Genomic DNA, 27793 nt, shown 5'->3' with positions numbered 1-27793 from the left:
TTCATTTGTTTTGGAAGAGGAAAAATACTTGGGACCTGATTTTTGGAGCGGTTGAGCTCTTGCAGTTCCCATTCACTTCCCTTGGAATTGTGGGTGCTCAGCACTTCTGAAAATCCTGCCTTTTAATGAACACTCTCTCTGCAATATAACCACTTAAAACCAAACTAGTTATTTAAAAGTACATTTTAACAACCACACAAAACAAAATTGATGCTCTGTAAGGAATGTTAAGCATCTCATGATTAACCATTGTTATTTCGGTTCCCAGTGCCCTTCCAGATACATTTCAAATTTAATTAATAAAGGCAGCCCTGAGTTTAATTCTTACAATGCAAAGCAGAGCAGAGCTCATTGAATTCAATGCCTGTTGATCTGCAAAGTAAAGGAAAATTATTGTTCCAGGAGTATTTTCATTCCCAGTCAGATCAGTGTCTCATGAAAAGTTCCATCATCAAAAGCATATCCAGGCGAGAAGTAACTTTATTAACACTTAAAGTACTAGCATTTTCCACATAGTCAAATTAGTATTTAACTCAGATAGAATCAAAATACCCAGAAAGGAAAAGAAAAAGTTCTGATTATCTTACTGGTGTCTAGATCACAGTTTTCCTCTGAAAGATGACCACTCACTAAGTGTTTGACTCCCATTAAATAAGCACTATACTGAATCCTCTTCCAGGATGGTACGCTGTATATAGTAGTGGTGAGTTTGGATTGTCCTCCAGGATTTTCCTTTTACTTCATTAGTCTCTTCCGCACCCTCACCATGCTCCACATTGTGGTAACCTTCCCTCAAGTGAAGACAGCAATACATGTCTCCTTTTCAGTAGCTCATCAATGCTACTTTTATGTACTGGCTAGAGGGGAACATGAACTAGCAGAGCAAAGTATACAGTACATCCAGCCATAGGGAGTAATCTCAGCTCTGCCATCGCACAGAAACTATCAGCTCCAGGCATGACCAGCTCAAGATCTGAACTAATAATCTATTACACTAACACAACAGTAAGGCTGCAAACACTCAATAGTCAGAAAGGCCCAACAGGCAAGGCACTTCCATAACATTAGTTCTGCCCCATTGCACAGCCTATATGTGTTGGGATAGAATTGTAGGACTGGAAGGGACCTCAAAAGGTCTTTTAGTCCAGTCCCCTGCACTCAAGGCAGGACCAAGCATTATCAGACTTTCCCGACAGGTGTCTGTCCAACCTGCTCTTAAAAATCTTCAAATGACGGAGACTCCACAACCTCCCTCAACAATTTATTCCAGGGTTTATCTACCCTGACAGGAAGTTTTTCCTAATGTCCAACCTAAACCACCCTTGTTGCAATTTAAACCCAGTTCCTCTTGTCCTATCCTACAGAGGTTAACAGGAACAATTTTTCTCCCTCTTTCTTGTAACAACCTTTTATGTATTTGAATACTGTTAGCATGTCCCCCCTCAGTCTTCTCATCTCCAGACTAAACAAACCCGATTTTATTCAGTCTTCCCACATAGGTCATGTTTTCTAGACCTTTAATCATTTTTGTAATTCTTCTCTGGACTTTCTCCAATTTATCCTCATCTTTCCTTAAATGTGGTGCCCAGAACCAGACACAATATTCCAGTTAAGGCCTAATCAGCATGGGGATAGAGCAGAAGAATTACTTCTCATGTCTTGCTTACAACACTCCTGCCAATACATCCCAGAATGATGTTTGCTTTTTTTGCAACAGTCTTACACTGTTGACTCATATTTAGCTTGTGATCCACTATGACCCCCAGATCCCTTTCTGCAGTACTCCTTCCTAGGCAGTCATTTCCCTTTTTGCATTTGTGCAACTGATTGTTCCTTCCTAAGTGAGCACTTTGCATTTGTCCTTATTTAATTTCATCCTGTTTACTTCAGATCATTTTTCCAGTTTGTCCAGATCATTTTGAATTTTAATCCTATCCTCCAAAGCACTTGCAACCCCTCCCAATTTAGTATCAGCCACAAACTTTATAAGCGTATGCTGTGTGCCGTTAGCCAAATCATTGATGAAGATAGTATTAATAACAAACAAGACTGCACAGAAGCTTACTTTTAGGGCCAAATTTTTAAAAGGGACTGTAACCAGGCCTCTTATTTTGTGCTGAAGTCAACTGCAGGGGGCCAGTGCTCTCCGATAACAATTGCTGGCAAAGGACATGCCACTTCGGTAGGCAGGCAGTACCTCTCTGCATCAATCTGCCCCAGCTCTGCATGTGAAATGTGTTCAAGTTTGCATTGCTGGAAAAATCTTAGTTTCAGGAATTTTCTATTTTTTCATTCTTGATTTTGCAACCACAACAATACATAAAAGCTAAATTTGTGCCTTTTCATTTCTCCCCTCCTTCCCCCCCACCCCCTTTTAGGAAATAAAAAAGAAAAATCCTAAACTATTTAGCCAGTACGGATTAGAAGGTCAGTACGTTTCAGCAGCACAATTTGTGAGTTCATTGAACTTCTGAAATTCAGCCCATGCAGTTAAGTTTTGCTGGCTTTGGCAGCAGGGTTTGTCAGCTGTTTGTTCCATACCCAAAGGATTCTCTTGCTATCAAAGGTGCTGAATCAGGGAGTAAAAATTGAAAATATTTCTACCTTACCTAGAGTTCCTATAGTTATAACCACTATAATTATACTGGGAATACTTTTAAACTTTTGTAGTAATCTACAAATGCAAGACCTACAGCACTGTTCTTGGGATTGTTACAATTTTGTTCTAGATTTCAGAAAAAAAGCATCATTTTTCAGCAAACGCACGAAGTTAAATTATTATTTTATTGCTAACCTTTCATATAACCACTCCATCAAAACCAAGATGCCCTTTATTCTATTAATTAACTAAACCAGTTACCTCTGGCTCTGAGAGCACCAGTGGTCCTCAGATCTCAATTCCCTGTAAGCTAGGCTAGAGAGTTAACAATGCCTGACAGGTTATTTGGATTTTGAACACCATTACCCATATTCCTTCACTTTTGCTTGCTACATGCCTCAGGTGAATACATAGCTGACAAATCAAATAGAAAACCTATATTAAATGCTTATTCAGGCATCTATATTTAATAAATGCTTAACTCTATGTAGCAGGGCCTTTTCTCTCACTTATACAGTACGTTAAATCCGTATAGGACACACAGTCTCTACCAGCACTGTGAAACTAGCACAGAGAACCAAATTCTAGTTCCATTAAAATTACCTGAAGTTTTATCAGAGCTTGGGCTCAAGAGTTGAATTACAGTGCATACAATAGTGAATTGAAACTCACTTATACTAACTATTGATTCTTGATATTTACAGGAGGTAAGTCATCTCCATGCAGGAATGAATATTTCGCTGAGGTTAGGCAACAATTGCCATTACAGCCTTGGGCCACCTTGTGGAGTTAGGATTTCTGAGTCCCAGATAATGGTGTCGCGACCTGATAAAAAGCTAGCCTGTGGTTTGAGGAGAGAATGACGCTATGATATTCTGAATTTAAAACTTTTCAGCAGTCCCTAACCTTTCAGATTTTCTGGAACTTCTTTCACCTTTCGATCATGGGAACTTCTCACAGAATAGCTCTATGTATTTTCTTTCTTTCTTGAGATGACTCTAAATCTTTGGCTGATTCTGCCAGAGTAAAGAAGTCTTGTCTTTCTTTAGGCTCCAATCAGATAGACAACTCAATCCTCAACTGTGGCTGAGGAATTTAGGGGGAGAGGAATAAAGGTGGTTCTCAACTAACCCCCGTCTCTAACTGACCCCGGGCACAATTTAGTGCAGCTCTGAGACTGCTTGAAGTTGTGCTGGCTGCAATGGCCCCGTCTGTCAACCAACGATTGCCAGAATGCAGCAACACTCGAGCCACATCCCAACATGTCGCATTCGTGTGGGCTTTGTGCAGTCCTGGGACTCCTCATGCCAAGAGAATCCACAGTTGGCTAACTGAATTAACATTATGGCCCCTTTGTGCTGCCAAACTGGTACAAAAGAGCTGTAGTGCCAAGAGGCGGCCTGGAGTTGAATATCCTTATCAGAGACAGTAGTGCACTGGACGACCCAATAGGCCTTGCTTGTCTTTGTTATGATATTATACACTTAGATCAAACATGATAATCTGTTCACTGTGCTCCTCAGGCTGTGCACAGAATAACTTTATTATAGACATTCTAGGTCATGCAACTGGAGTTGCAAGAGCCCTATTAGAACATCCTGCCTTCCCCAGCAGTGTAAGATTATTCCCTAAAGAATAGTACAGTAGTTGAGCTGCTGTGTGTCCTAAGGGACTCCTTCCCACACTCCTTTTCTACAGCTCTTAGAAATCATTTTCCGGTTTTCTCAGAGGTGGTTCTCATTCCACTTATTTCTGCAAAAGAAGAAATCACTGTGACTTATCTAACTCCATCATGAAACAACATGTGTAGTGGTGTAGAAACCTATAAAAGCCTGTAGTGAGCATAGAAAGCCTGGTTTGCCAAGACAAATAGCTGGTTAAAAAGTTTGTTGATATTCTTAAAATATATATACACAGGAGACTCAAGCACAAAATTGGCACATAAAGTGGGTTGATAGTGCTAAGAGACTTTATACTTCCCTAGAGTGCATCATTATCATGGTTATATTTTTGATAGTGATTGTCCTATCTTCACTTTCATATACAGTAGATGACATGTCATTAGTGCTTATCAGCATTATATTTTTGCTCCCACTAACTATAGGTTTCCTATCATCTCATGACATATAGTTTGCGCCTAGATCAGTGGCTTATGAAAGGCAATTAATTTTCTCTAGAATTTTCATTTTTGTTCCATGCCTACAGTCTAGCCGTTAATTTCACACCAAGGACCTAATTACTTTGCCTCTCCTGGCATTTCTCTTCTACTTCAAGCCTTCATAAAGACCATGTAGCTCTGTCTGAAGTCCTCATTAGAGCTGTGAAAAACTTGCCTGGTGAGCAAACTCTTTGAAAATATGATATGTGTATATTTTAAAACCTGTCTAAGGTTGCCTAGCCTAGTGATAGTTACATACTGATATTTCAAAACATAGAGGGACTGGCTGATGGTGCTTTGTCTCACCCGTGTCCAGTGTCAAAGCAGGAGTGGGCATAATTATAAATGACATGTTAATATAGTACTATTCACCTATGGCCCGTCCCTCTCTTAGCTGATTTTTTAAGAGCTATTTTATTTTTTGATACATTGAGTATTACAAGGGTTTGTAATTTTCCCCCCCCCTGCTATTGGTCCTCTTGGCACACTTCCATCTAATCTCCACCATCCCCAAAACTACACCACTGTATTTTTAAAACCTGCAGTGAAATCTGGGCCCCACTGAAGTCAATGGGCCCATTTGACTAGTGTTGGAGGCCCAGTGCAGTCTGAGTTGCCTGACCACTGTCTTACAGGCTTAGCATAGCTTTAGTTGCTTGCTTGGCTATTCTGACCCCTGTAGCATGACATCTTCTGGTTGGCAGAAATGAATAGGATTACTGTATAGTAGTATGAATAGTAATCTTGCAGATGTCTCAGTTTCTGCATACCACAGCACATAACTAGGTGAAATACACAACATGTATTGCTTGCAGCTGCACATAGATAGCAGTGATAGGAACAACAAGTTATCCTTGAACGTCTGAGGGTACACTTTTTCACTGCCAAGGGGGCATTACATTTACACCAGATGTTGTTTTGAAGACCCCAATTACCATGGTGAGAAGGGAATGTAGTCAAGGGTGAAAACCCAATGTAGGTAATTAGCATGTATGATAATGAGTAGAGAGGTAATTAGGTGAAAGCTGTTTATGGAAGGGTATAAGAAGTTACCACTTAGACAAAGGGGTGTGCTCCATCAATCCCTGACTCCGTGGGAGGTGCTGCCAGTTGGACCAGAGGATCCACTGACCCCCTGGCGGGGCCCCTGAAGAAAGCTGTTCCAGTATACAGCCTTCTGAGTAACTGCTTAGCTCTGCATGCTTAGTGAATATGATATATTGTAGTTAATTTTAGGCTTTGTATTCAACTAGTATATTTATAGAAAACCTTGCACATTAAACTTTATTGATCTGCAAATCAGGCATATCGTGTCTCACTGGTATCCACACTGATCAATAAGCGTCCAGTATCAACAACTAAGAAAGTGAGGACTTTCCATCATAGATGGGGCTGAACTTGAAACCTAAATCCTATCATTCCCCCAACTTTGGGAAAATTCAGCTCCAAACACTTTTTTGAGAGTAGACAAGCTGTTGTAAGAGACATTAACTACCAAAAAAAAAAAAAAAAAATTGACAACCTTAGAGTGCTTACATTTATAATTAAATTTAAGTGCTTTTTTAAAATTACTTGTTGTCAAATGAGCTTTATGTTTCTGTGTCGTTTGCATATTTTGCAGGATGACCTTGAATTTACAATTTTGTTTGAAAGCCCTTCTTTCCAGTGCAATCAAACAGATTCTGATTCTCTCAACCACGACTCAGCATTACAAAAGTCAGAAGCTGCTATCATGACAGCTGATTGTTAATTATTCTTTATCATACTTAAATAAGTTGTATTTATTCTTCTTTTGTAATTAGTGGTAGTAATTGAAACAGGTTTTATAATACACAATCATCTTCCTTTAAATGAAGATATATGGCTTCAAAGGTCAGCAACTCTGTTCTGAACTATAGAATATGTTCAATTACAACCAAATTTACAAGCAAAGCAGTAATTGAAATATAAAAGGAATTATTGCTTAATAAGATCAACTATGTGAATAAAACAACACAGATTTTGTAGAATTTCCAGAAGAAGATCTCCATCACCCTCAACTGTAGTTCATAGTCTGGTGGAGTAATTCATATGGTGAAACCTTGTCACAGGTGCCATTTTCCTCCTCTCAAATTGAGAGCTTGTGAGTATATAATATGTTTCCCCTCTCCATGTGTCATCTTCATTCATCCCCTGGAATGTTGGTGCTCTAGTAGGGATATATCAGTTATGTGGAGTAATACTAGAGATGTATTTTGGTCCATTTACCTGATACATTGGGCAACAAACTCTGCTTTCCTTTCCCGCTCTGTTCAAGCATACTGCATTGGCACTGTTTAAGTGTCAACAGATGTGTTTATGAAAAAGGATGCATGTGGCACTAATTTGTTATGGTTGTTATAGAGAAAAGGCTGGTGCAGGTTGAACCTGGCTAAATAAACTGAATTTCCATGTCAAGGCAATCTGGATTATTATTTCATGCAAGTAGGAGGAGAGAGAGAGATGGAGGGCAGCAGAGGTTTTCTAATAAAATCTCTATTTCTGTTGGATCAGTGTTCACTGAACTGTCTCTGTTCAGCAAAAATTCAGACATAACTATTTCTTTGTCTGCTTTGCAAAGTGCTGTATGGGCTTTCAAACATAAGATGTTTGTCTAACATTTTAATTTACACAAACCCCAAAGTAAGAGATCACGTACCACATTAAGGAACGTACCAGTTTGTAGTTTAAAAAAATGTACCGCTAGGAAGATGACATAATGAGATAAGTATATATAAAGCCTTTTGTCAACATGATTCACTTGATAAGTGGATGCAAAACTGGTCAGTCCTTTTGCATCCAAAACAGATGACTTCTTAAACAAGGGACTGACAAAAGACAGATGCAAGGCTGGCATCATTCCAGCAAAGGCCCACTATGTAGTGGTAGGAGAAGAGGCCAGCAATTTTGTATTAACATTGTATCAAAGTTTCAACAAAGGCAATCTGCAAACTGGTAGAAATATGCTGTACTTGCTATTAAAAAGCTTGATTGTTTGGGCAAAATTCCTCAGGCAAAAACTATTAGCTTGTTTCACATAAATTTTAATGCACATTGGGTTTTTAGCATTACCAGGGAACAGAACCTTTGAACTTTAATAGAGAACAGACATTCTCTTTTAATTTACAGTGTAGTCTTTTTTTTTAATTCTATATGCCCAACAACCTTTGTAGGAATTAAAAGTTTCTTTAGTAATGCAGTTGAATACCTGATTTTTAATTAACCCAGCAAATGGATATAGATCAAATTTGTCATCTCCATTCGTTTATATTGGAATTAACAAATGGGATATGTCTGTTTATTTTTAATTAACCTAATTTGCACTTGTAAGTTAGGGCTTAATTAGCACAGTTCATTCACTGTTTCTATTTTAGGCCACTGAAGACTGTATTTTCTATCTGCTTGCTTTGAACCTTTGAGCCTTAAGGTTTCCATTGGTGCTACTGTAATACAAATAAATCTCCACCACCACCAACACCCAGAAATAGAAGTGTGATGTTTTATCTTTGGGTTCACATGATGCTTTTATCGTGTCTAGACACTGCTGTTTAAGAGTAAAGGATGAGTATTTTATAGTATGCTTATCTGAATCCAACAGCCATTTAGATCAGTAGCTGACTGTCACGTGGCCAGAATGACATTCACACAGCTCAGGGGTTTTATAAGGCTACAGCTTTCTGCATTTTCAAAGCCTCTGGGTCCAGCTCTTGGAATTTTGGTTTGACTTTACATACGTGACTATTGAGGAACTTATTAAACCTAATAGAAAATAAAAATATTAATGAAAGACAAGTTAAAAACATAATGAAACAAGAAATCATACACAGCAAATGAAAATTAAGCACTACAAATAAGAATAGATTAATGGAAAAATCGTACCCCAAAGCAAAACAGTAGCTGACACAGACTACCTTGGAATCAGGGAAACAAGTGGAGTAAAAGGACCCAGAAATAACATTGACAGTACAAACCATCAAAACTCAGCAGCTTCACTGCATAAAGACAGCAGTTGCTAAAGTGAATAACTGTCTTCTTCATCGGGTGACTTTCCAAAAAACACATTAGCATCTCAGAAGAACAGCTTTGACTTCCAGTCTCCTTCCTTTTCTTTCCTTCATTGCCCCCTCCCATTCTAGCTAGGGAATTATTACACAGCTGAATCATCAGCAGGGGTGGAGAGATGGGAAGAAACTAGAATACCTAGGAGTACACCAGAAAGCATCCCTCAGAGCTCTCAACATTTTCTTTGTTCTTGAGAAATTTTTATAATTATAATGAATGAGATCTTGGAAGGGAAGTTTGCTGATTGTTCTTTTTGAAGATAATGACAGCATAGCAGTAAAAGTACCAGTGGTGGTTCTCTGTCAAAACAGTGTAGCTTTAGGAGTCTCCACCTGCTCTCATGTAGAACATGAAAAACCAAGACAGCCACATAGCGCACCATCAATTAATCATTGGGTTCAGCTCTTAAGTTGTGCCAGAATGCTTCGGAACACAATTCTGGCACTGCTGGGGGGCGCTGGAACAGCATCTTGTGGTACGTCTGGCACTTGTATTCTTGCACTTCTTGAGTGCTACACTCATCCCCTGGTGTGGTTTCTCAATGAAAATCAATATTTAATGGCTTACACATTTGTTTTACTTCTGCTGGCTCAAATCCTGAAGTCCTTACTCAGTTCTTACTTGGCCCGTATGCAAAGGACCTGTCCTCATACAAATTTGCACTGTTAAAGTTGTAAAGTTCAATCAGTACAAATCCTTGCATGTGTGAGACAGCAAGGCTAGAGGGCAGCTAGAGAATGATAGGAGGGAGATACAGAAGCTCTAGAATGATCCAGGCCTTGTTCCCAGTGAACTAAAGGAAGGTTAATTAGGCACAGCTGAGGCCAATTAAGACCCAGCCAGGGGCCTGATTAAAAACTCCTGCTCCAGCCAGGCAGCTGGTGAGAGAGTAGAGGAGTGTGGTGACTGATGAGAAATACTAGAGAACCAGGTGAAGGAGAACTCTGGGAGACCTGCCTGCCTGCCTAACCCCAGAAGCTGAAAGGGGAGAAGCGGTCCAGGGTAAAGTAGCATCTGGAAGCACTGGTGATAGTGCATAGCTGCTACTGTTAGGGCCCCTGGGCTGATCTGGGTCCCTTTCCCCACAGGGTATTACCGGGCTGGCCAATGCCTGGAAATAGGGGCTATGGAGGGCATCCTGACCCTCCATGAGAAAGAAAAGTGGGGACCCAAGGTAGCTGAGCCACCAATTTATCATACGTGGAAACTCTCTTATTTTATTCTGAGTGGTTTATTGCAATTTACCTCAAATTGATTAGGAATAAGTTTAAGATAATCTGAAATAAGCCTGATTTAAACAGAAAAGTGTTCCCACTGTTTTTTGTGAGGGTTTAACTAAATTGCTTTAAAATCACACCTTTAGGTAAATGATGCAACTTTGCATTTAGACAAGCCCTACGGCTCCCTGACTTCAGTCAGAGTTTGGCTAAGTATCATTTGAGTAAAATCTGAGTCAGACTTCAAGATGTTCAGGATTTTTACAGTTTGAGAGTGAATTTATCATTTGAGGGACTAATAGTGTTACTCAAGGGTGGATTAAAACTAACTTGGCCAGGTCGACCACTATATCAACCCTCTTCTGTTTCTCCAAATGGGGGCTCCTTCAGCCTGTTTCCTGCTCAGCAGTCTTACCTTTCCTACAGCTTATTCAGGTCCTCAGAATGAGTCAAATGCTCTGTGCCAACCTAACAGGTTGGCACCTGAGCCTATACCATTGGCTTTCTGTTGCAAAGTGTGAAGCATATGGAGTGGAAGTCAGGCTGCTGGTCTCCTGCTGCCTGAAATAGGTTGTCTTACATTTGCATGTCCCAGGGTATGTCTACACTGACGGTGGCAAAGTTGCCGCTGTCAGATCAACCTTTCTGGATTGATTGAGCAGTCAATGAAGATCCGCTCAATTGATCCAGAAGTCGACGCTGTAAAACCACCCCCTCAAGTGGCGCAGTGCAGTGAAGACACTGCACAGAAGGGAAGTACAGCAGTTGATGGGAGTTATGCAAGCTACTCTACTCAACTGCCAGCAAATCGCCAGGTAAGTGTAGACCAGGGCCCGGTTAATTACCTGGATCAAATGGTGAGTAGGGGTGTGTATTGAAGATGAATAATTTACTTTCTGAATATTGTTTGACTACCTCTAGAGCTGCTTAAAAAGTGCAAATAAATCTTTTCAGATGATTTACTCCTGAAAAACTGACAGAGGAAAGTCATTGACTGTTTTGTAAATGATCGTTAATCAACCAGCTCTAGTTCATAGAGAGCGTAAAGACAGTTAATACTGTCACAAGCAGCAGTAACCTACATGGCTTCTTTTTTGGCATAATTTATTCCACTTTTTGAAGGAAACATGCAGCATAGAGTGTATGTTGCCAGACTCTGCCCCTCCTCATCCCCTTCAAACCACACACCTTTTTCAGCACAGAACTTCCCTTATGCATACTTTGTGCATCAGGCCCAGAAGCAGCTGAGGAGAAGCCTAAGATTTAACCATGTTGTTGAATTTCTCCTCCAAATAGTGTTCATGGCCATTTCTCACTGTTATAGGAGTCGGAGACTATGCCATGAACGCTCCTTAAGAGAAACAGAAGCATATGAGCCCTACTAACTGAAGTAGCATGTATTGTTCCCTCAGAGCAAGACCTGTTTAATTTGACTCAAGAAGTTCACATGCTGGTTATGAATAATTAATATAGGCCCCAGCTGCGAAATTCAGATCCAGCTCTTTACATTTTGAAATCCACCCTTTCCCCAGAGTTTGGGTTGATTCAAGTCCAGGGATTTGGATCAGGTCCATCCATTGCCAACTCCTGCCGGGGCAGGGTGGGGGCAGGGGGAGATTAGGGGAGAAGGGAAGAGCGAGCTCCTCCTGGGGGGGGCCACAGAACATGCCCGCTCCAAGACGGGTCAAATTTAAATTCCTGTGCATGCTCCTGCAAAGAATAAGATAACAATGGACATGATAAATTGGGAATGTACAGATGAGGTTAAAAAAAAAGTAGGTCCAGTATGAACAGTGCATGAACGGAGCATGCTGTACAGGGACTGGTTCCTACAAAGTAACCAGTCCAATCCAAAAATATGTGATGCAGTATATAGTAAATGCAATGAGATGAGTAAACATATATAAAGGAAGAGGATTTCTGGGTAACTTTGGATGTGTGGTATCCCTTGTACCCATCCCTTACCCTTGAGCCTGATCAACTCAAGCGGTAAATAAAGAAACCTCAGTGAAGAGTTGGAGTTGAGCTGAGTTCTTGGTCTCAGAAGCCCCCCCAACATACTCCTAAATGGATAAAATCTCAGAAGCTATCACAATATACTGGTGCCTTGACTTGGATCTTCTTGTCTAGAGCAGGTAATGTATATACCCTTTAATGTGAAAGTCATATCCTAGCATTAAAGAAAATGACATTGGAAGGGTTTAAATATGAAGAAGTTAGTACCACGCTGGAAAAATAGGACGAAGCTAAGGGCGGACCCTATGGACTTCCCAAAGAAGTATTAGGGGGAGATAGGGTCTGGATGAACACAGAACTCCAGAGAGTGGTATTAGAGAAAAAATAATGTTAAACAATGCTTGGCAGAGCACAGCTGATAATTTTTTTTTTAAGTGACACATTTTTTCAGACAGATTTTTTTGGTGGTTTTGACCTTTTGTTTGTTTGATTTTTGCCCTTACTTCTTAACTTAGTATACTTTGCCTGCAAAGCTGTAGTTACTAAATACAGTTCTTGAAGGATGGCTGCTTTTTACTTTGGATTTATGCAAATAAGTAAGATTCCTGAGATTTCAGGAATTTTTTTTTTCATTTGGGGAGGAATTAAAACAAAGTTTTGCACAACTGAACACAGCAAAATTCAAAGGGAATTAAACACCTGGGACGTAAGAGGTGCAGATGCAATTCCCTGCTCTCCCTGATTTGGAGCAAGGATTTGAAGCTGGGTCTCCAACATTCCAGGTGAGTGCACTGGGCAACAATCCGTGTCTCTCAATCTCACCTGTTGGAGCTGTTCCACTTCATGTAAATAATTAAACATCCACTGACCAGAGAAAGAGAGAGTCACTGGGCTATAGAGTCAATATAAATGAGGCACAGCAGGAATTGAACCTGAGTAGCCTATATCCCTGGTGAGTGCCCTTACCATGTCCATCATCTCATCTGCCTTTCTTCCATGCCAGGCTCATGATACCTCGGTATGTTTATAGTTTAGTTTCTATGGCAGGAAATGCATAGGGAGTAATTGTTTCTGCACCCCAGAAGCTACTTTTGTTTCATCTGTTTAAAGCAGTTGTGGCCACACAGACCTCATTAGATCGAGGCTGAGATGCTAGAGACCTCCTTGTTTGGGCCACTGAATCCTCATGGATTGAGATTCATGCTGATGAATTCTTTGAACGGCTAGGGTCATGTGCACCGAAATGATGACAGATAGCGGGATACACTATTTAGCAAAACAATAGGCTTCAAGAGTCACATTACCAGAATTAAAATGTTAAATTGCAGTTATGATTAACTGCAGCAAGAAATTAATTGGCATTACTTTAAAAAGACTGCCAATGCTGAGATATAAACTTGTAAAAATGATTAGGTATCTAAACTAGAACACAATGATAAAAGAAGAGCATTTCAAACTTTGGTTTGAAAAATATTTCTTTAGGGAGGGAGGTGTTGGGATGTTCATGTCAAAATGATGGGAACTGATCAAGTTATTACTTCCAGTGTTATCTTATTTTACATACCTGTTGAAGGGTCACTGTCAAAGGGATTTAGAGGGCTTTTATTCCAACTGTAATATTAGGAGTAATGTGTTCAGCATATTACAGGCAGAGCTTGTAGCTACAAGAAGCTTGGCAGAAAAATTCTGGAGAAACAGATTTTCGTTGGAATGTATCAATTTGTCAAAATGAAAAATGTTTCATGGAGCTGGTTTAATGATGACTAAGGTCTGCCAATGGAAATGGGCCTAGTTTCTGCCCAACTTGCCTGCTCAGTTCTTTGGCAGCCATACCTGGCAGGCTGCTGAGGAGTCCAAGTTGCCAAAGTCTGTGGCTCTGGGACAGCCCGCCATGCAGACTGCTTTAGGATGGAGGATCGCAGGGCTTCCAGGTCCTTGGGTCCAGAGAAACCCACCATGCAGACTACCCCACGCCTAGGGCATGCAGACTGCCCCACCTTACTCACCCACTCCTTGGCAGCCCATGTGGCAGACTTCTATGAGTCTAGGCTTCCAGGGTCCATGGCTCCAGGACAGCTCTTCCCCTCCTCCCCCCCCCCCCCCCCCCCACCACCAGTAGACTGCCCCAGAGTTGAGGTTTTACCTCCTTTTGTGGAGAACTTTGGAGTTTCATTCTGAACTGGAATGAAATAAAATTTCAAAAGAGTGAAATCCTCTGGGAATCGGAATTATCTTTCTCCGCCCAGCTCTAGTGATAGCGCTGCCTCTAGTTATTTTCCTGTGGGAAAGTTGAGAAACCCTGCACAATACCATGCCCACTGGGAAAGTACAAAATGACTTTTCCATGAATAATGCCCCTAATTTCAAACCCTTACAGCAAAAGTTACAATTATGTTTTACGACAAGTACAGAAAGGAGGAATGCAGGGTTTTGAATGGATGATTAATCAAAGGACCCAATTTAGCTTCCAGCTTCATTTGTGGATTTGAAACAGATTCAGGAATGAATACATTCTTAAGAATCTTCATAATACAATTTAGTACCTACATAGCACGCACAATCATTTTGCAAAGTTGGCGGAGCATCATTAAGGCATAGAGAGGTTAAGTAACTTGCCCAAGGTTATTCAATGAGTCAGTGACGGAGCCATGAATAGAATCTATGGCCCAATTCACAACTGGTATAAGTCAGCATAGCTCCAAGTCAATGGTTCTATGCTGATTTACACCAGATCTAGTTCCAGCCTTCCCAAAACCAGTGCCATAATTGAACTACTAGACCATGTTTGCATTACTGGGGGGAGAAGAACAAATAAGCCCTTACCGCACCAAATAAGGTTGAAAACTTATACATTCAGAGTGATAATATCAAGTGATCCCTGATGACATTCCAGTATTTGGGGACTTTCCCTTCTTTCCCTTCCGACATTTCAATCTGCACCATAGTACATAACTTCTTACCAATTTTTTTTTTTTTCCTCCTGGATATTTGTAGGGTAGAGGCCTCTCCATTGTAGTAGCCCTTTTAAAAATAGTTAGTCTCCATCAAACGCCAGGTTGCCAGTTGTGGATTTCTGAGGTTGGGGTGAGCTTTGGACAGGACATTTCTCCTTGAGGAAGTGGGCTATGAGTCCAGATTAATGGTTGGAATTGACATTTTTTGCTAAATATGGAGTGATCATTACTGATGTGCTGTCCCATTTTGGAATTTTGTTCTTGGCAAGAGTAAAGCTGTCAGAAAGGCATATGCAAGACTTGCTCCCGGCCTACTCTGTCTGGAGTAGAACTTTTCAAACTTGGAACTGGTCCATGATGAGAATAAGTCTGCCCCTGGATCTCTGAAGTTCTTGGGAAGCATCTTGAAAACCTCCTTGTGAAACCTTCCCATTCTCTTTGATCTCTTCTCCCTCTGCTCAGCCAATCCATCTAAAAGTGGAGGATAGATAAAGATAGAATCTGTCTTCGCTAAGGTTGGTAGGAGGTTTCTTTGTGGATGCTGGAGATCTGTGGGTTTCCTTAACTATTCACATGTACCAGACAGTATATGATGGATGCTATAATGAATTCCGTGAATTAAATATTGGAAGTGCTTCAGTGTAAGACTATCTTCAGTTCTAGCCATTTTATGCTTCTTTTAACTTTCTGAAACTGGCCATTTTCCCCCAGATAAGCTGATTATAAGAGTAGCCTCCCGTCAATTATCCTTTCTGTTACCACTAGGAAAAATCTTTTTCTTTTTGTACATTATTTAAAAAGGAACAACATTTCAGACAGTGCAATTATTTTAATCTTCTTTCTCCTGGCTTGATGGAAGATCCAGAGGGGGAAAAAGGAATATGTTTAGGGGCAGATCCATGTCAGGATATTAATGTATGAAAGTAGCATACCCAAGAGTTTTATAAGGAATGTAACACATGCAGGGATACAACTGGCAGTATCTGCTGGACCTTCTTTTCTGTTATGCAGACTCAACTTCTGACGTATTGCTAACTATCCAGAAGTCCATAAGTGGGGATCAGATACACTGATTTTTGATTAATGACAGACGTAGAGAAGACGTATTGCTGTTTAGGAGTCTTGCTTGATTTTTTTCTTCTGAACTTGCTCTGACCTAAATATCATCCTGAGGTATTTTTCTTTTCGTTATTTCTACAATGCATGTCACCATAGAATCTCTCTTAGGTCTGCAGTAAGGATTAATCAGGACATTTGTTTGTGAATGTCGTCCGAGATGTTGCTGGTCAAAATGTCTTTGTGATAGATCTGTTGAACCATGAATCTTGACAAATCTTCCATGTCATTTTCTGATTGGAACACAATATGCTACCTTGAGAGGTATGTACAACAGAAAATTCCCCACTGATATTGTAAATGGAATTGGATTCAAGTATGCTAATCTGTATTTGACTCCGTAGGTGCATTTGTTCAGTGATTTGAAGTCCAAGACTATTCTGATGCTACCTGACTTTTCTGGTACTACAAAAAATATTGAACATACTCTGTAGTACCTCTCCGAAGCACTGGCTAGGTCACTGATAGACAGTAGTCTATTATTCATCTATTTCTGTCAATTGCTTGGGGTCTGAAACTAAATGCATTTTTGACTTAGGGATTTCTCACATTCTGTAGAATAACCCTACTGAAGTATTTCCCATACTCCCATGCCATATCCATTTGAATATACAGACAGCCTTTCTCACTGCAGGGTGAAAGCCTTTGACATATGAGTCTGGTGTCACAGTTATTCTTGATGGTCATGGGGGTGACTTAAAGTTATTCTGTGATCTTCCTCCCTCATGCTGTTCTACCTTCCTTTACCACAGTCTAGATGACATGATGTTACAAAAGCAATATCTGTGTTTGTCATATGTCCTGATGTCTTTTCTGTGTTGTTTTGTTAAAGCTGTACTGTAAGATAACTAAAAGTAGTGTAATTATCTGTTTCCTCAAATAATTTTCCCTCTAAGTACTTCAATGATGTTGTATTGTTTAATTTGGGAATCATCCTTCTAGATTTTAAAACAAAATGTCTTTTTGCAAATGTACTTGATGTCATAGATCACAGTTGTAGATCTTAGGGAGTCAGTGACAAAACTAGAAAAACACTGAAATATTTTACAGCAATAATTTCAATTTCTTGTTCTTGGGTGCAGACAGTCAGATGATGCTATCCAAATTCTGAGAGCTCTGGAAAGGCTAACAGAAGACAGGTTTTACAGCTGCTGCTGAAGCCTGATACCTGGTTCCCAAGCCAGGTTTGATTTTCCTGTCCATTGATTTCTTGGAAAGAAAATCCCTTTTAGAGGGTGCAACCAAGTATTTTACTAGGGTAACAATTGCTGAACCCCCTGTTAGAGCAGAGCGACATGAGCCATCTTGTCTTTTAAACTCTACGTATCACTTGTGTTTGTTGAATTTTCTTGCTTTCTTGGAATATTCCTGTTTGCCTCTGATCGCTTCCTATAAAATGACATGTGACAGAATACACTGCTTTTAGAATACACTGCTTCTCTTTCTTTCTTAAATAAGTTAATAGGCTAAATGAGAATCTAGAGAATATGGATTTTTTTGATTTTTAACAATAATTTGACTGATTAATACTCAGCTTCTTCCTCACTGAGAGGCTAAGATTTGGCTGGGAAATGGAATTAAAATATATTATATAATGCGTATCTTGCAAACATAGCTGATTGCAGTAACAACAGCCTGTTCAGTTTACCTGTGCAAGACTGAGGTTCAGAATCACTTTAAAAACACTCTTCCCTTTTAATCTCTAATTTGTATTAATTTTTTAAATTTCATCTTGTCTGGGGATCTGGAGCCATTCAAAATCTCCTAACCTATTTTTTTTTCTTTCTTTTTTTCCCATTTAGCAGATTCTATGCTGCTAAGACTATCTGTACCTCCCTCTGGAGAAACAGTTCATATGTGAACTGGAGCTGATAGGGAGGGCTGTACTGGAAGATTAGACAGCTGGCAGAAATTGACTCTTGGCTGATTCAACTGTGCAGATAGACCCAATTTTACAAAGCCACCCTGTTGCCCTAGGGACATGTAGTGTAGCTATAAAGAAGTGTGGTATGTAGGAACAAGCATAGAGCTGACAGGTGATCCCAAGTACTAATCCTGGCTCTGACTCTGTGCAAGTCACTACATCTTTCTGTGTCCGTTTCCCCCCGCTCTAAAAGGCTGATAATACTTAGAGGTGTGTTTTGAGGATAAACTAGTTATTCTCTGTATATTGCTTTCAATATATGAAGTGTTATAAAAATGTGAAGTACAATCACTTCAGGAGGGACAGCAAGAGAAGTATTACTTTATAATCCTGTGCACCAGAATCTGCTGATTTTAACTATTGAAAATCAGGCAGCTATTCTGGGTGTTGCCTTGGCAGATGCCTCACTGGCCAGCAGGAAGGTGGGGAAAAAACTTTGTCTGTCTGATATTGAGTATTCTACAATCTCAAGATAAACTATTTCAGTCTGTTGTAGAGTTTTGGTTTATGAGCCCTATTAGTCAGAACCACGTCTATTTACACTACAGTGTTCATCATTTAATATTTTGTCACATTGATTTGTCACAATGTTTTTTACAACAAATATCTTGGCATAAAATTGATTTGGAATCAAATATGGCTTGAACAACATATTTTTGCAGGGTAAGCTACCCGTGGCAATCTGATGGAGAAAGCATTATTTTGAAAAAAGGACTGTTTCACAGCTCAGTTAGGTAAGTGGCTGAGCTATTAAGAAACACCTGCTCTCACAGCTGGTCTCCTACTGTGGGAAGGCTTCCTGAAGTCTGCAGAGGAGACCCTTCGCTCATTAACATACCTTCTCAGGTCATAGTTCTTGTAGAACTTGGGAATCACTTAACTCTCTATTGTCCAAGTCTCACCAGTACTTCCATTGCAGTTGCCCCCTTCCATTGCCATTACTGCTCTTTCCAGTGGGTAGGGTACTAGCCTGGTACTTGGAGACCCAGGTTCAATTCCCTCCTTTGCCACAGGGATCTTGTGTGACCTTGGGCAAATCATTTAGCTTCTCTGTGTCTGAGTTCCCATCTGTAAAATGGGGATAATACTATTTCCCCATCTCACGGGTGTTGTGAAGATAAATCCATCAACAATTGTGAAATGCACAGATGCTACAGCGATGGCACGTGTATAAGTGCCTAAGATAAATTCCAGCCAGTTTTCTATTTATAAAGTGTATGTTTAACCCACATGCTTGTAGTGTGTATTACATGCCTTTTATGTATTATGTGCCTGCAGACTTGTTGGAGCCAGGGGGGATGACTCCGCTGGATCATTGGATGGGCCAGAATCCTCCAGAAATTGGGACGTGGGGTACTAGGCATGCTCATTAGCTGTTTGAAACCACTTCTGTGGTTTCCATTGTGGGCAAGCAACCTGTCAGGACACACCCAGAGTGTTTCTCTCAGAGCGAAATCAATGTAAACTGAAGGGGACAGGGACAAGTATATAAATAAATGGAGTGGGATCCTGGCTGAAGAATTGCTAGTCCCCTTATCCCACTGGAGAAGAGGGTACCAAATTTTAGTGTATCTGACTGATGCTGCAAAGACTCCAAGGGAGTTTGAATGGAACTGTGGAACTAACACTTGTTTCCCAGCTTTTAGGAGCTGGTGTGCCCTTCAGAGGATTTGGAAACCATTCCACAGAGACTGAAAAGGGTAAATCTTCCCAGAGAAGAGCCCTGCACATATATGTGGATAATTATATTTGCATCTGAACATGTGCTAAAGTAACTAGTATGAAAACTTTGGGAAACCCCTAAGTGTTATCTTTTAAAAAATTGTTGTTAACAATATTCACAATTGTTTCATGGACTTTAAGTAAACTGTTAAGCATTGAGAGAGGGAGAGAAATTTAGTAAATATTTTTCTTTGGAGAGTTGGTGTCACTTTTGTTCTCTCAGTGTTCACACTGTATAACATAAGTGTGTGTGTGTATGTGTGTGTATATATGTGTGTGTGTGTGTGTGTGTGTATATATATATATATATATATATATATATATATATATATATATATATATATATATATATATATATATATATATATATATCCGGAAATGACTAAACTTTGGTCTATACCCCAACAGAGAAGTAAACTGAGGTACAGGACAAAGGAAAGAAATATTATACCTAACATTAGCATAGGTCCAGCTCCACAAAGGGACTTAGGTGTCTAACTCCCAGATTTAGGCACTACTGTGATCCATAAAACCCCTGCTCAGCTACTGCCAAACCCTATAGACACCTAAACTCACTCAGTACCTAAATTTTTGCTGTTAAACTTTCCTAGGCCTATATTTCCACCTCTGTGGCATGCACACTGCTGTCTCAAAGCAGGCACCTGGATGCCTATCATTCCTAAGACCCAGAAGGATCCTCAGACCAGATGCAGATAGGCCTTGCCCTGCCTATTTCATCTGCAAGTCTTGACTCTACTCTGAGGACACCTAACTCCACACAAAAGGGCTGGGAGAGGAGGTCTTATATATAACCTTTATCCCAGTGGCTAGGGTATTCACCTAGGATGTGGGGGACTGAGGGCCCTGTGCACCAGGCTATTCTGATATGGGTCTCTCTCAATCTCTCCTGTTGAAGATGTTCTTCTGTGCATAAATAATTAAATATGGATTGGGCCATAGAGCAAGAAAGTGTATGAGACTGACTCTGTTGTCCAGTGGTTAGGACACTCATCTGGGAAAGGGGAAACCCCTGTTCACATTCCTTCTCCACATCAGGTAGAGGGGGGAATTTAACTGTGGTCTCCCACCTCCCAAGTGAATATCCTACCCACTGGGCTAATGGCTAGAAGGGAGACTGCAAGCATTAGTTATATATAGAAAATATTTTACACCAACATTTTCAAGAATGGGTGCCTAACTTTCCTCTCCTGCATTCACTGACATGCACGGTGCACTTATCATAGAAACAAGCTTATATCATTATAACGCGTAACAGGTCAGACTTAAGGTCTACATTGCAGTGTGATGTTCATTTCTCTGATGTGTGCAGTGAGGGTGATAGCATACTGTAGAACTGAAAATAAGTGTGTTGACCTGGTTGAATACTGTGAAGGTAATGGGCTGATGCTGACAGACTGGCTTTGTGCTAGGTGTGAATGGTGCCTTAACATCTGAGGAAACACACTGGAACAGAGCAACTGTGACTTTAATGACTGGTCTACGCAAGACAGGTGGACTGATATGACCTGAATCAGCTCTAAAACCAATGTAGTTAAACCTGTGCAAAAGGCTGTATGGGCACTCTTATTTCACTATAGAATGGCTTATTTCAGTTTATTTAAACCTGCTCTTATTTGACTTGAACTAAATCAAAATAAGCCTCTCATACTGAAATAAGAGTGGCCACACAGCCTTTTGCGCAGGTTTAACTATATTGGTTTTAAAACTGATTCAAGTTATACCAATGCAACCTTTTTGCACGGTTTTACTATATTGGTTTAAATTCACACCTTTAATTAAACCAGTGCAACTTTATCATGTATACAAGTCCTTCGTTAACAAAGTCTTGTGCTTGAATATATTTACACAAAAGTAAAATTACATCTTGCAATTCTGGAGAAAGAACTACTTATAAAACTCTCGACATTTGCCCGTGTGGAAACAGATGCCAGAAACCACTGGGACGCAGCCTTTTAGGGCGGAAATGTCTGAGAGATGTTTCTAAGGGGGCAATGCTAAGTCACATTTGTGTCTGCACAAATCATGCAAGGAGATTAAAACCTCCTTCCCCTTATTTGTTAAACACTAGGACACTGCTGTGCGCTAGAGAAACATAGCTGCTTCTTTATACGATTAAAGCCAAAATCCATTAACAATATCTAACAAAATCAGGTAATAGCAATGCTGTATAACAATACATCATCTGCAAGTGAGAGGACTAGAATACTGTGGTGGGCCTACAAGTACTGCTTTTGATCACAACATGCAGATTAAACATTTGAGTAGCTAGGGATTGAAGCAAACAAAAAGGAGAAGGGATTTTATCAAAACCTTTTCTCCCATTCACTGACTGTGAGTGTTTCAATAGCGTTTCAATCCAGTTTACAAATTCCCTCCCCAGGCCCATTTTAAGTAAAACCATGCATATGAACTTTATCCATTGTTCTTTTCCTACAGCATGCTCTGTGATAACCATTGAGATTACCTGATTGATTCCAAAAATCAATTATATTAATTGCTCTGAGAATGTTATCATGTATCCGCTTGGAAGAGATTAATCCAGTTTGGTTATAATGGATTAAGAGACTGATTACTTTTCAAATCCCTTAGCACCTATTTTCACTAATGTTTTTAGACATCTGTGTTCACACAATATGTTGAGCGAGACTCAAAACCTCTAGTCTTCTTGTTTGAAGGAGAAGGGAAATTGTGGCTAGATGGGGATATGAGCTAAAGCTGTAAACACGCTATAGCTATGTAATAGGATTCCAGGATTATCAATGTGTGTCAGTCTGAAATCTATAATGCCTGAAGTGTGAAGTGAGGGAAAGTGCTACAAGCATGGTTGAGAGTTCTTTTTGCTGAGAATATCACCAGGTTCAGTCATCACTGGGATACATGGTCTGTCTCCAACCTGTCTTTAAGTTCTCAGCTCTTTTCAGCAGTGACATCACCAGAGGGAGGAAGCCTCTAGGGATGGTCAAGGGGCAGTTGGAGTGTGGATCTTGAGAAAGGGAGATCTGGGAATGAGGCCAGGGCATCGGAGGGTCAGACAGAAGGCTGGGCTAGACTAGCCTAGAGGGGGGGCTAATTGAACGAGGGTTAGTAGAGCTCTGAGGAGGAAACTGGAAGAGGCTGTAGGGAGCTCAGCTTGGTGTCCTGCACCCCAGCAGCTCCCCACTTAGATAGATCCTGGCGGGCTTTGGAGGGGAAAGATGCTTCAGTGGAAGTGAAGGACTCCCAAAGCCATCCCAGTTACCCAGCAGCAAGGGTTGTGCTGAGAAGTGACATCGGACTCAGGCAGGACCCAGCCCAATCCATATGTATATCAGTAAATAAATAAGAGGATTATGACAGACTGACGTAGGGTACGATAAGAGGTTTGTGTGTATACAACTTTTTTTTAATACTTCCAGTTCCACGTTAGATTCCATTTGTGCTTCTTGTGCCAGAGAAGATACTCTATTTTCTCAAACTCTAAGAATAAGCCTGATTAAGTTATTGAGACACCTGACTGCAACTTCTCAAAGTTACGCCACTTAATAATTACCACATGCTAGAGTGTATCTTTGGGTTTCCAGTTCCTGAAGAGATGAGACTGAAACTGTTTAAATCTAAGCGAGACAAAGATTCAATACTGGATGGTGGCAGCAAAAATACCAGATAAAGAGTCACCAATTACATGTATATGTGTCAGCTGTTGACCAGAGGGGAACCAGGTTTTCAGAGCCTCCCTGACGAATCAACAGAAATCTTCAAGGACAATCCCCCTATGCCACTGACAAATTAGCTCAGGCCAGAGCCATAGGCCAATTAATTAGCGTATGAATATCAAAGGAGTTAAAAGTATTCAGGCCAAATCACCTGTGGGTTAACAGAGATCAAGAGAGATGTTAATTGTATTATTTTTGCCCATCTATATATTGTTGTTTACTATTACATTAAATTTACATTGCATGTACCCCTGTAATTACATTTGCATTATGCTTGCCCAGTAAATAAATAAATACTAGATCAAAGTGTGCGTTAATGTAAGGTGTATTGAGGGGTTATAACTTCATGAAAACTAATGGAACATTACTTGTATTGTTTTCACTTATCTATTCCTATTATAATGTAATGGCAAGGATTTACATTGACTGTGGCTGAATAACTCCTTGAAGGCAAATTAAGAAGAATGCTAAATTCAAAGCAATTGACCATTATATAGTTACAGACACTCATCAGATTTTTGTCTGTGAAAAGAAGCTATAAGTATTGATTCAAAGAGAGAGATCCTTTCTGTCTGGACTGTTTGGATTCTAACAGGGTAGAATAATTGAACAAGACAACCACGTTCCCCAGAGTTATTCTGGGTAGCCCTGAAAAGGCTTTTGAGAAGCTGGCAGATTACTATACCTCTGCTATCATTTTGGATTTACAAGCTTTGACTCACCTGTTCTTGTATTTTACTGGCTTTTACCCCTCAATAACTCATTTCTTTTTCTTAGCTAATAAATCTTTAGTTAGTAAAACTGGTTGTCAACATTGCCTTTGGTGTGAGATCCAGAGTACCAACTGATTTGGGGTAAGTGAATGATCCTTTGGGATTGGGAGTAATCTGAGGTGATGTGATTTTTGGTTTATGTGACCATTATCACTAAATCCAGTTTGTCTGGGTGGCAAGATAGGCTGGAGTGCCTAAGGGGACTGTGTGGGAATCCATGGACTGGTGTAGTGATTTTAGGAGTACACATTTGTTACTGGCTTGATGAAATCTAATTACAGAATATACCACCAGTTTGGTTTGTCTGCCCTATTTTATGACAGTGTGACCTGAGATTGGCACTCACAGTTGTGAGCCACTCTAGATGGCATGACACCTCTTACACACAACTATCCACACAAAAATACAACCACCATACACAATAACCCAACATCACTCTGAAGCCTACAACGTCTGTGTGAAGTGATGAAAACAGTTATGGGCACAGTGAAGAGCTCTTGTTGTTTAGAAGATCACCAGGTTCAATCATCCCTGGGATTTGCTGTCTGTTAGTGTCCAATATTTAAGTTCAGACATTTTTGGCTCTTTTACACACACAACTTTATGGATCACATCTGTGCAATATAGATGTCTAATAATGTGGGTGACAAGATATCAGTGAACTTGTTCTAGAAGACAGCCACCTGACTTGGGATTTCAGCTCCTCAGCTGCTTCACGGAATTCCAGTCAGATTAATAATTTTTTCCATCTTTTTCTCCTTCAGTGGCATATTGGAGAACCTTGAATCATGATTAGGACTAATATTTGGTAAGTAGTTATTATCAAAGACTCTTTGCTTTATCTTCCTCTCAAAAAGGTGGAGGTGTTTCTTGCAGTATACAAATAACGTGCATTGTTAAATAAGGATTACAGGGTGAAATCTTGGCTCCCATTGAAGTCAACGGCAAAACTCTCGTTAACCATGGAGTGAAATCCCAGTCTCACAGAAGTCAATTACTTCCAAATAATGACAGACAAAAGGAAAGTAAGGTATGGGAAATGAAGGAAATATGTTTTCAGAGATATTGGAAAATGGCCCCTGAGCTGAAGTGATATAGGAAAGCTGTTCAGATGGCAGAAGCTGCAGAGGGGAAGTTTCTTGTTCCAACGGTGTAAGATTGTACTAAGTGACAGAGGAGCAGCCAGTGCTAGCCAATAGAAGGAGTGGGAAGCAGGACTGAAAGGAACAAGATTTGGAAGTCAGCCTGAAGCAAATCCATGTAGGGTTTAAAAAACTACTGAGGACAGTTTTCAAACTGAATCAATGTTACTTTACTTTCCTATTTATTGTATAAGTGTTCAGCTCTTGCTTCCTAATCTGTCACACAGGAATGGGATAGAATGGCAAAAAGAACTTTCAACTTGTGCTTGAGACATTGAATTATATCCCGGCTACAATCTTCTGAAGTGTATATAGGCTGGGCTCTTTTTTTAAATTAACATGAAAAATAAATATATTACTGATGACTGTGTGTGTGTGTGTGTGTGTGTGTGCGCGCGCATGCGCTACTTAAATATTGGTGTAGATGCCAAAGATGACCAATTACGTAAAGAAAACTGGAACAGTTGATTGCAATTATCTCTAGCATGTACCAGATGCTTTCATTTCTGGACCATGGTGTCCTGTGCTTCACAAAGTAGATAATCACTCATTTAATAACATTCTTTTCACCATCAGTTCATTGAAATAGTCATACCAAACTACTGTATATAGTCTAAGGAAGAATTTGATTAAATCCATGGATTTTTCATTTTAAAAAAGGTTTAACTCTTAATTTAAAAGAAAACAAACAATTCAAGTGATAGGACCCTATTTCTACTAATATAATAGTTCATTCCAACTTTTATTATTCACCAGGGCTAAATACAATATTTTTCAGATTTTTTCCATTCAAAGATGCAAACCAAGTAGAGTTTTAATCTCAGGAATAAGTTTTTTTGTTTTTGTTTTCAATTTTAACAAGGGAATCCCTTCTACTATCAAATCTACATGAACAAACCCCTGCATCTGTATGAAGCCCCATTAATTTAAAATGGATTCCCTGTTGGTGTAAAAGGACTACCTGCATAGATCAGATTGCAGGACTAGAATTTTGGTTTGTAAATAAAATATTCCAATTTTAGAACCAGCCTCTTTTCCCTGCACAATTTCATTAGTGATGTCATAGTCACTGGTATGCAGCCTCACAGAATGAATCGGGAATGATATCAAGGCTGAGAAAATAAGTGTCCAGCTTAAAATTTTAAGGGTTTTTTTTCCTTTAATTTTTTTCCTGTATGATTTGGGAGCTCAGAGGAGACAGAAAAAAGGATGTTTTAACGTGAACACCTTGTCAATGGAATTGCTAAATATTTTTTAAACTTTCACCAAGTTTGGTGAAGGCTCTTAAAAAGGGACATGAATTCAAGAACATTCAAATAAGCAAGTCTTTCCGTATCACAGGTAACAATGTACAGCCTGCATTTTCTCTATGCTACAGCACTATGTGCAGTACTACATCTGACACATGGGAAGCTGACAACTGGAAAAAGAATGTCACACAAATAATTTCTCTGGAAGAGAATAGCCTCCACTAGCATTCCCTTCAAGTTGTGTCCCTGTCAAAAAGTGAAAAGAAAAGATTCATTTAAGATTTGTTTTCATTTTGTGTTACTGTCATGGATGCTCTGCTGTTCCCTTATGATTTTAAGCATCTTTGACTCTCAAAAGGTATGTTTGGATTAGGTCCAACCCTGTGTTATTTTTCTCTGTTGGTGGTCACTATGCACTAAGCAAGGAATTCTAGCTATGGCTGACAATGGTGCATAATAAATCATCATGGAGGTTGTCCATGAGTCTGTATCCTTGTCTCTACAAAACGCTAACTCCATGTGAAGTAACTAATGGTAAGATTCCTTTATAGAAACTGACACTGACAACTCAAAACATCCAGTAGTGAGTATAGGATTTCCTTATAGATTACCAAGTAATGGTCTATTGGCTGCATTGATTGGTACATGCCAGAAATGTGTCTGTGGCTATTGAAATGTGTCTGTGTATGTGGCTATTGAAAATTGTTTGACAGATTAAATCTGGAGCTGAGTCCATCCAGAAAGAAGAGAATTTCACATATAACAAAGCCTGACAATAGATTTACTGCCACCTATTGCGTATTAAATCTGTCTCAGGATTGACTGACGAAATTTGAATAATGGGACATATGGTGTCATATTATATGTATAGACCTAATTGCTGCATCCTTGTATTTGTAAATAAAAGGACTGAAAAAAATAAATTACTTTGTTTTCCTGAACATTATCACTGACAACTCTAATTTATTAGAGTTTTATTAGCACATAATTCCTACTGAGATTTTTCTAATGATTGTGTCATGGTGCCAATAACCTTTTTACATGATTGAGTTTGGTGCCTAGGGCATTAATATTAATATCTATTGAAACTATTATTACCTTGTCCAATGGTTTAATAAATTTTTATTCTCAGTGAGGAATCAGAAGTGTATGCTGGGGCCTGGGGATGGCATTTTTAAAAGAAGGCAAA

General features: G+C 39.7%; 1 protein-coding gene across 1 annotated transcript in view; it reads left to right on the top strand.

Moving 5' to 3' along the window:
- Positions 1–19541, top strand: part of INPP4B (inositol polyphosphate-4-phosphatase type II B) — a 426088-nt gene extending 406547 nt beyond the window's left edge. Inside the window, exons 25-26 of the mRNA XM_067567968.1 lie at positions 18667–18738; positions 19283–19541. Coding sequence (XP_067424069.1) covers positions 18667–18738; positions 19283–19364 — 154 coding nt within the window. The 3' untranslated portion in view covers positions 19365–19541. The remainder of the gene's footprint in view (positions 1–18666; positions 18739–19282) is intronic.
- The last annotated feature ends 8252 nt before the right edge of the window (positions 19542–27793 follow it).

This window comes from Emydura macquarii, unplaced genomic scaffold, assembly GCF_026122565.2.
Source record: "Emydura macquarii macquarii isolate MOO-44397 ecotype Brisbane River unplaced genomic scaffold, CSIRO-AGI_Emac_v2 contig_2834, whole genome shotgun sequence".
Taxonomy (NCBI): Eukaryota; Metazoa; Chordata; order Testudines; family Chelidae; genus Emydura; species Emydura macquarii.
The sequence above is the reverse complement of the archived record's forward strand: the minus strand, read 5'-3'. Positions and strand labels throughout refer to the sequence as shown.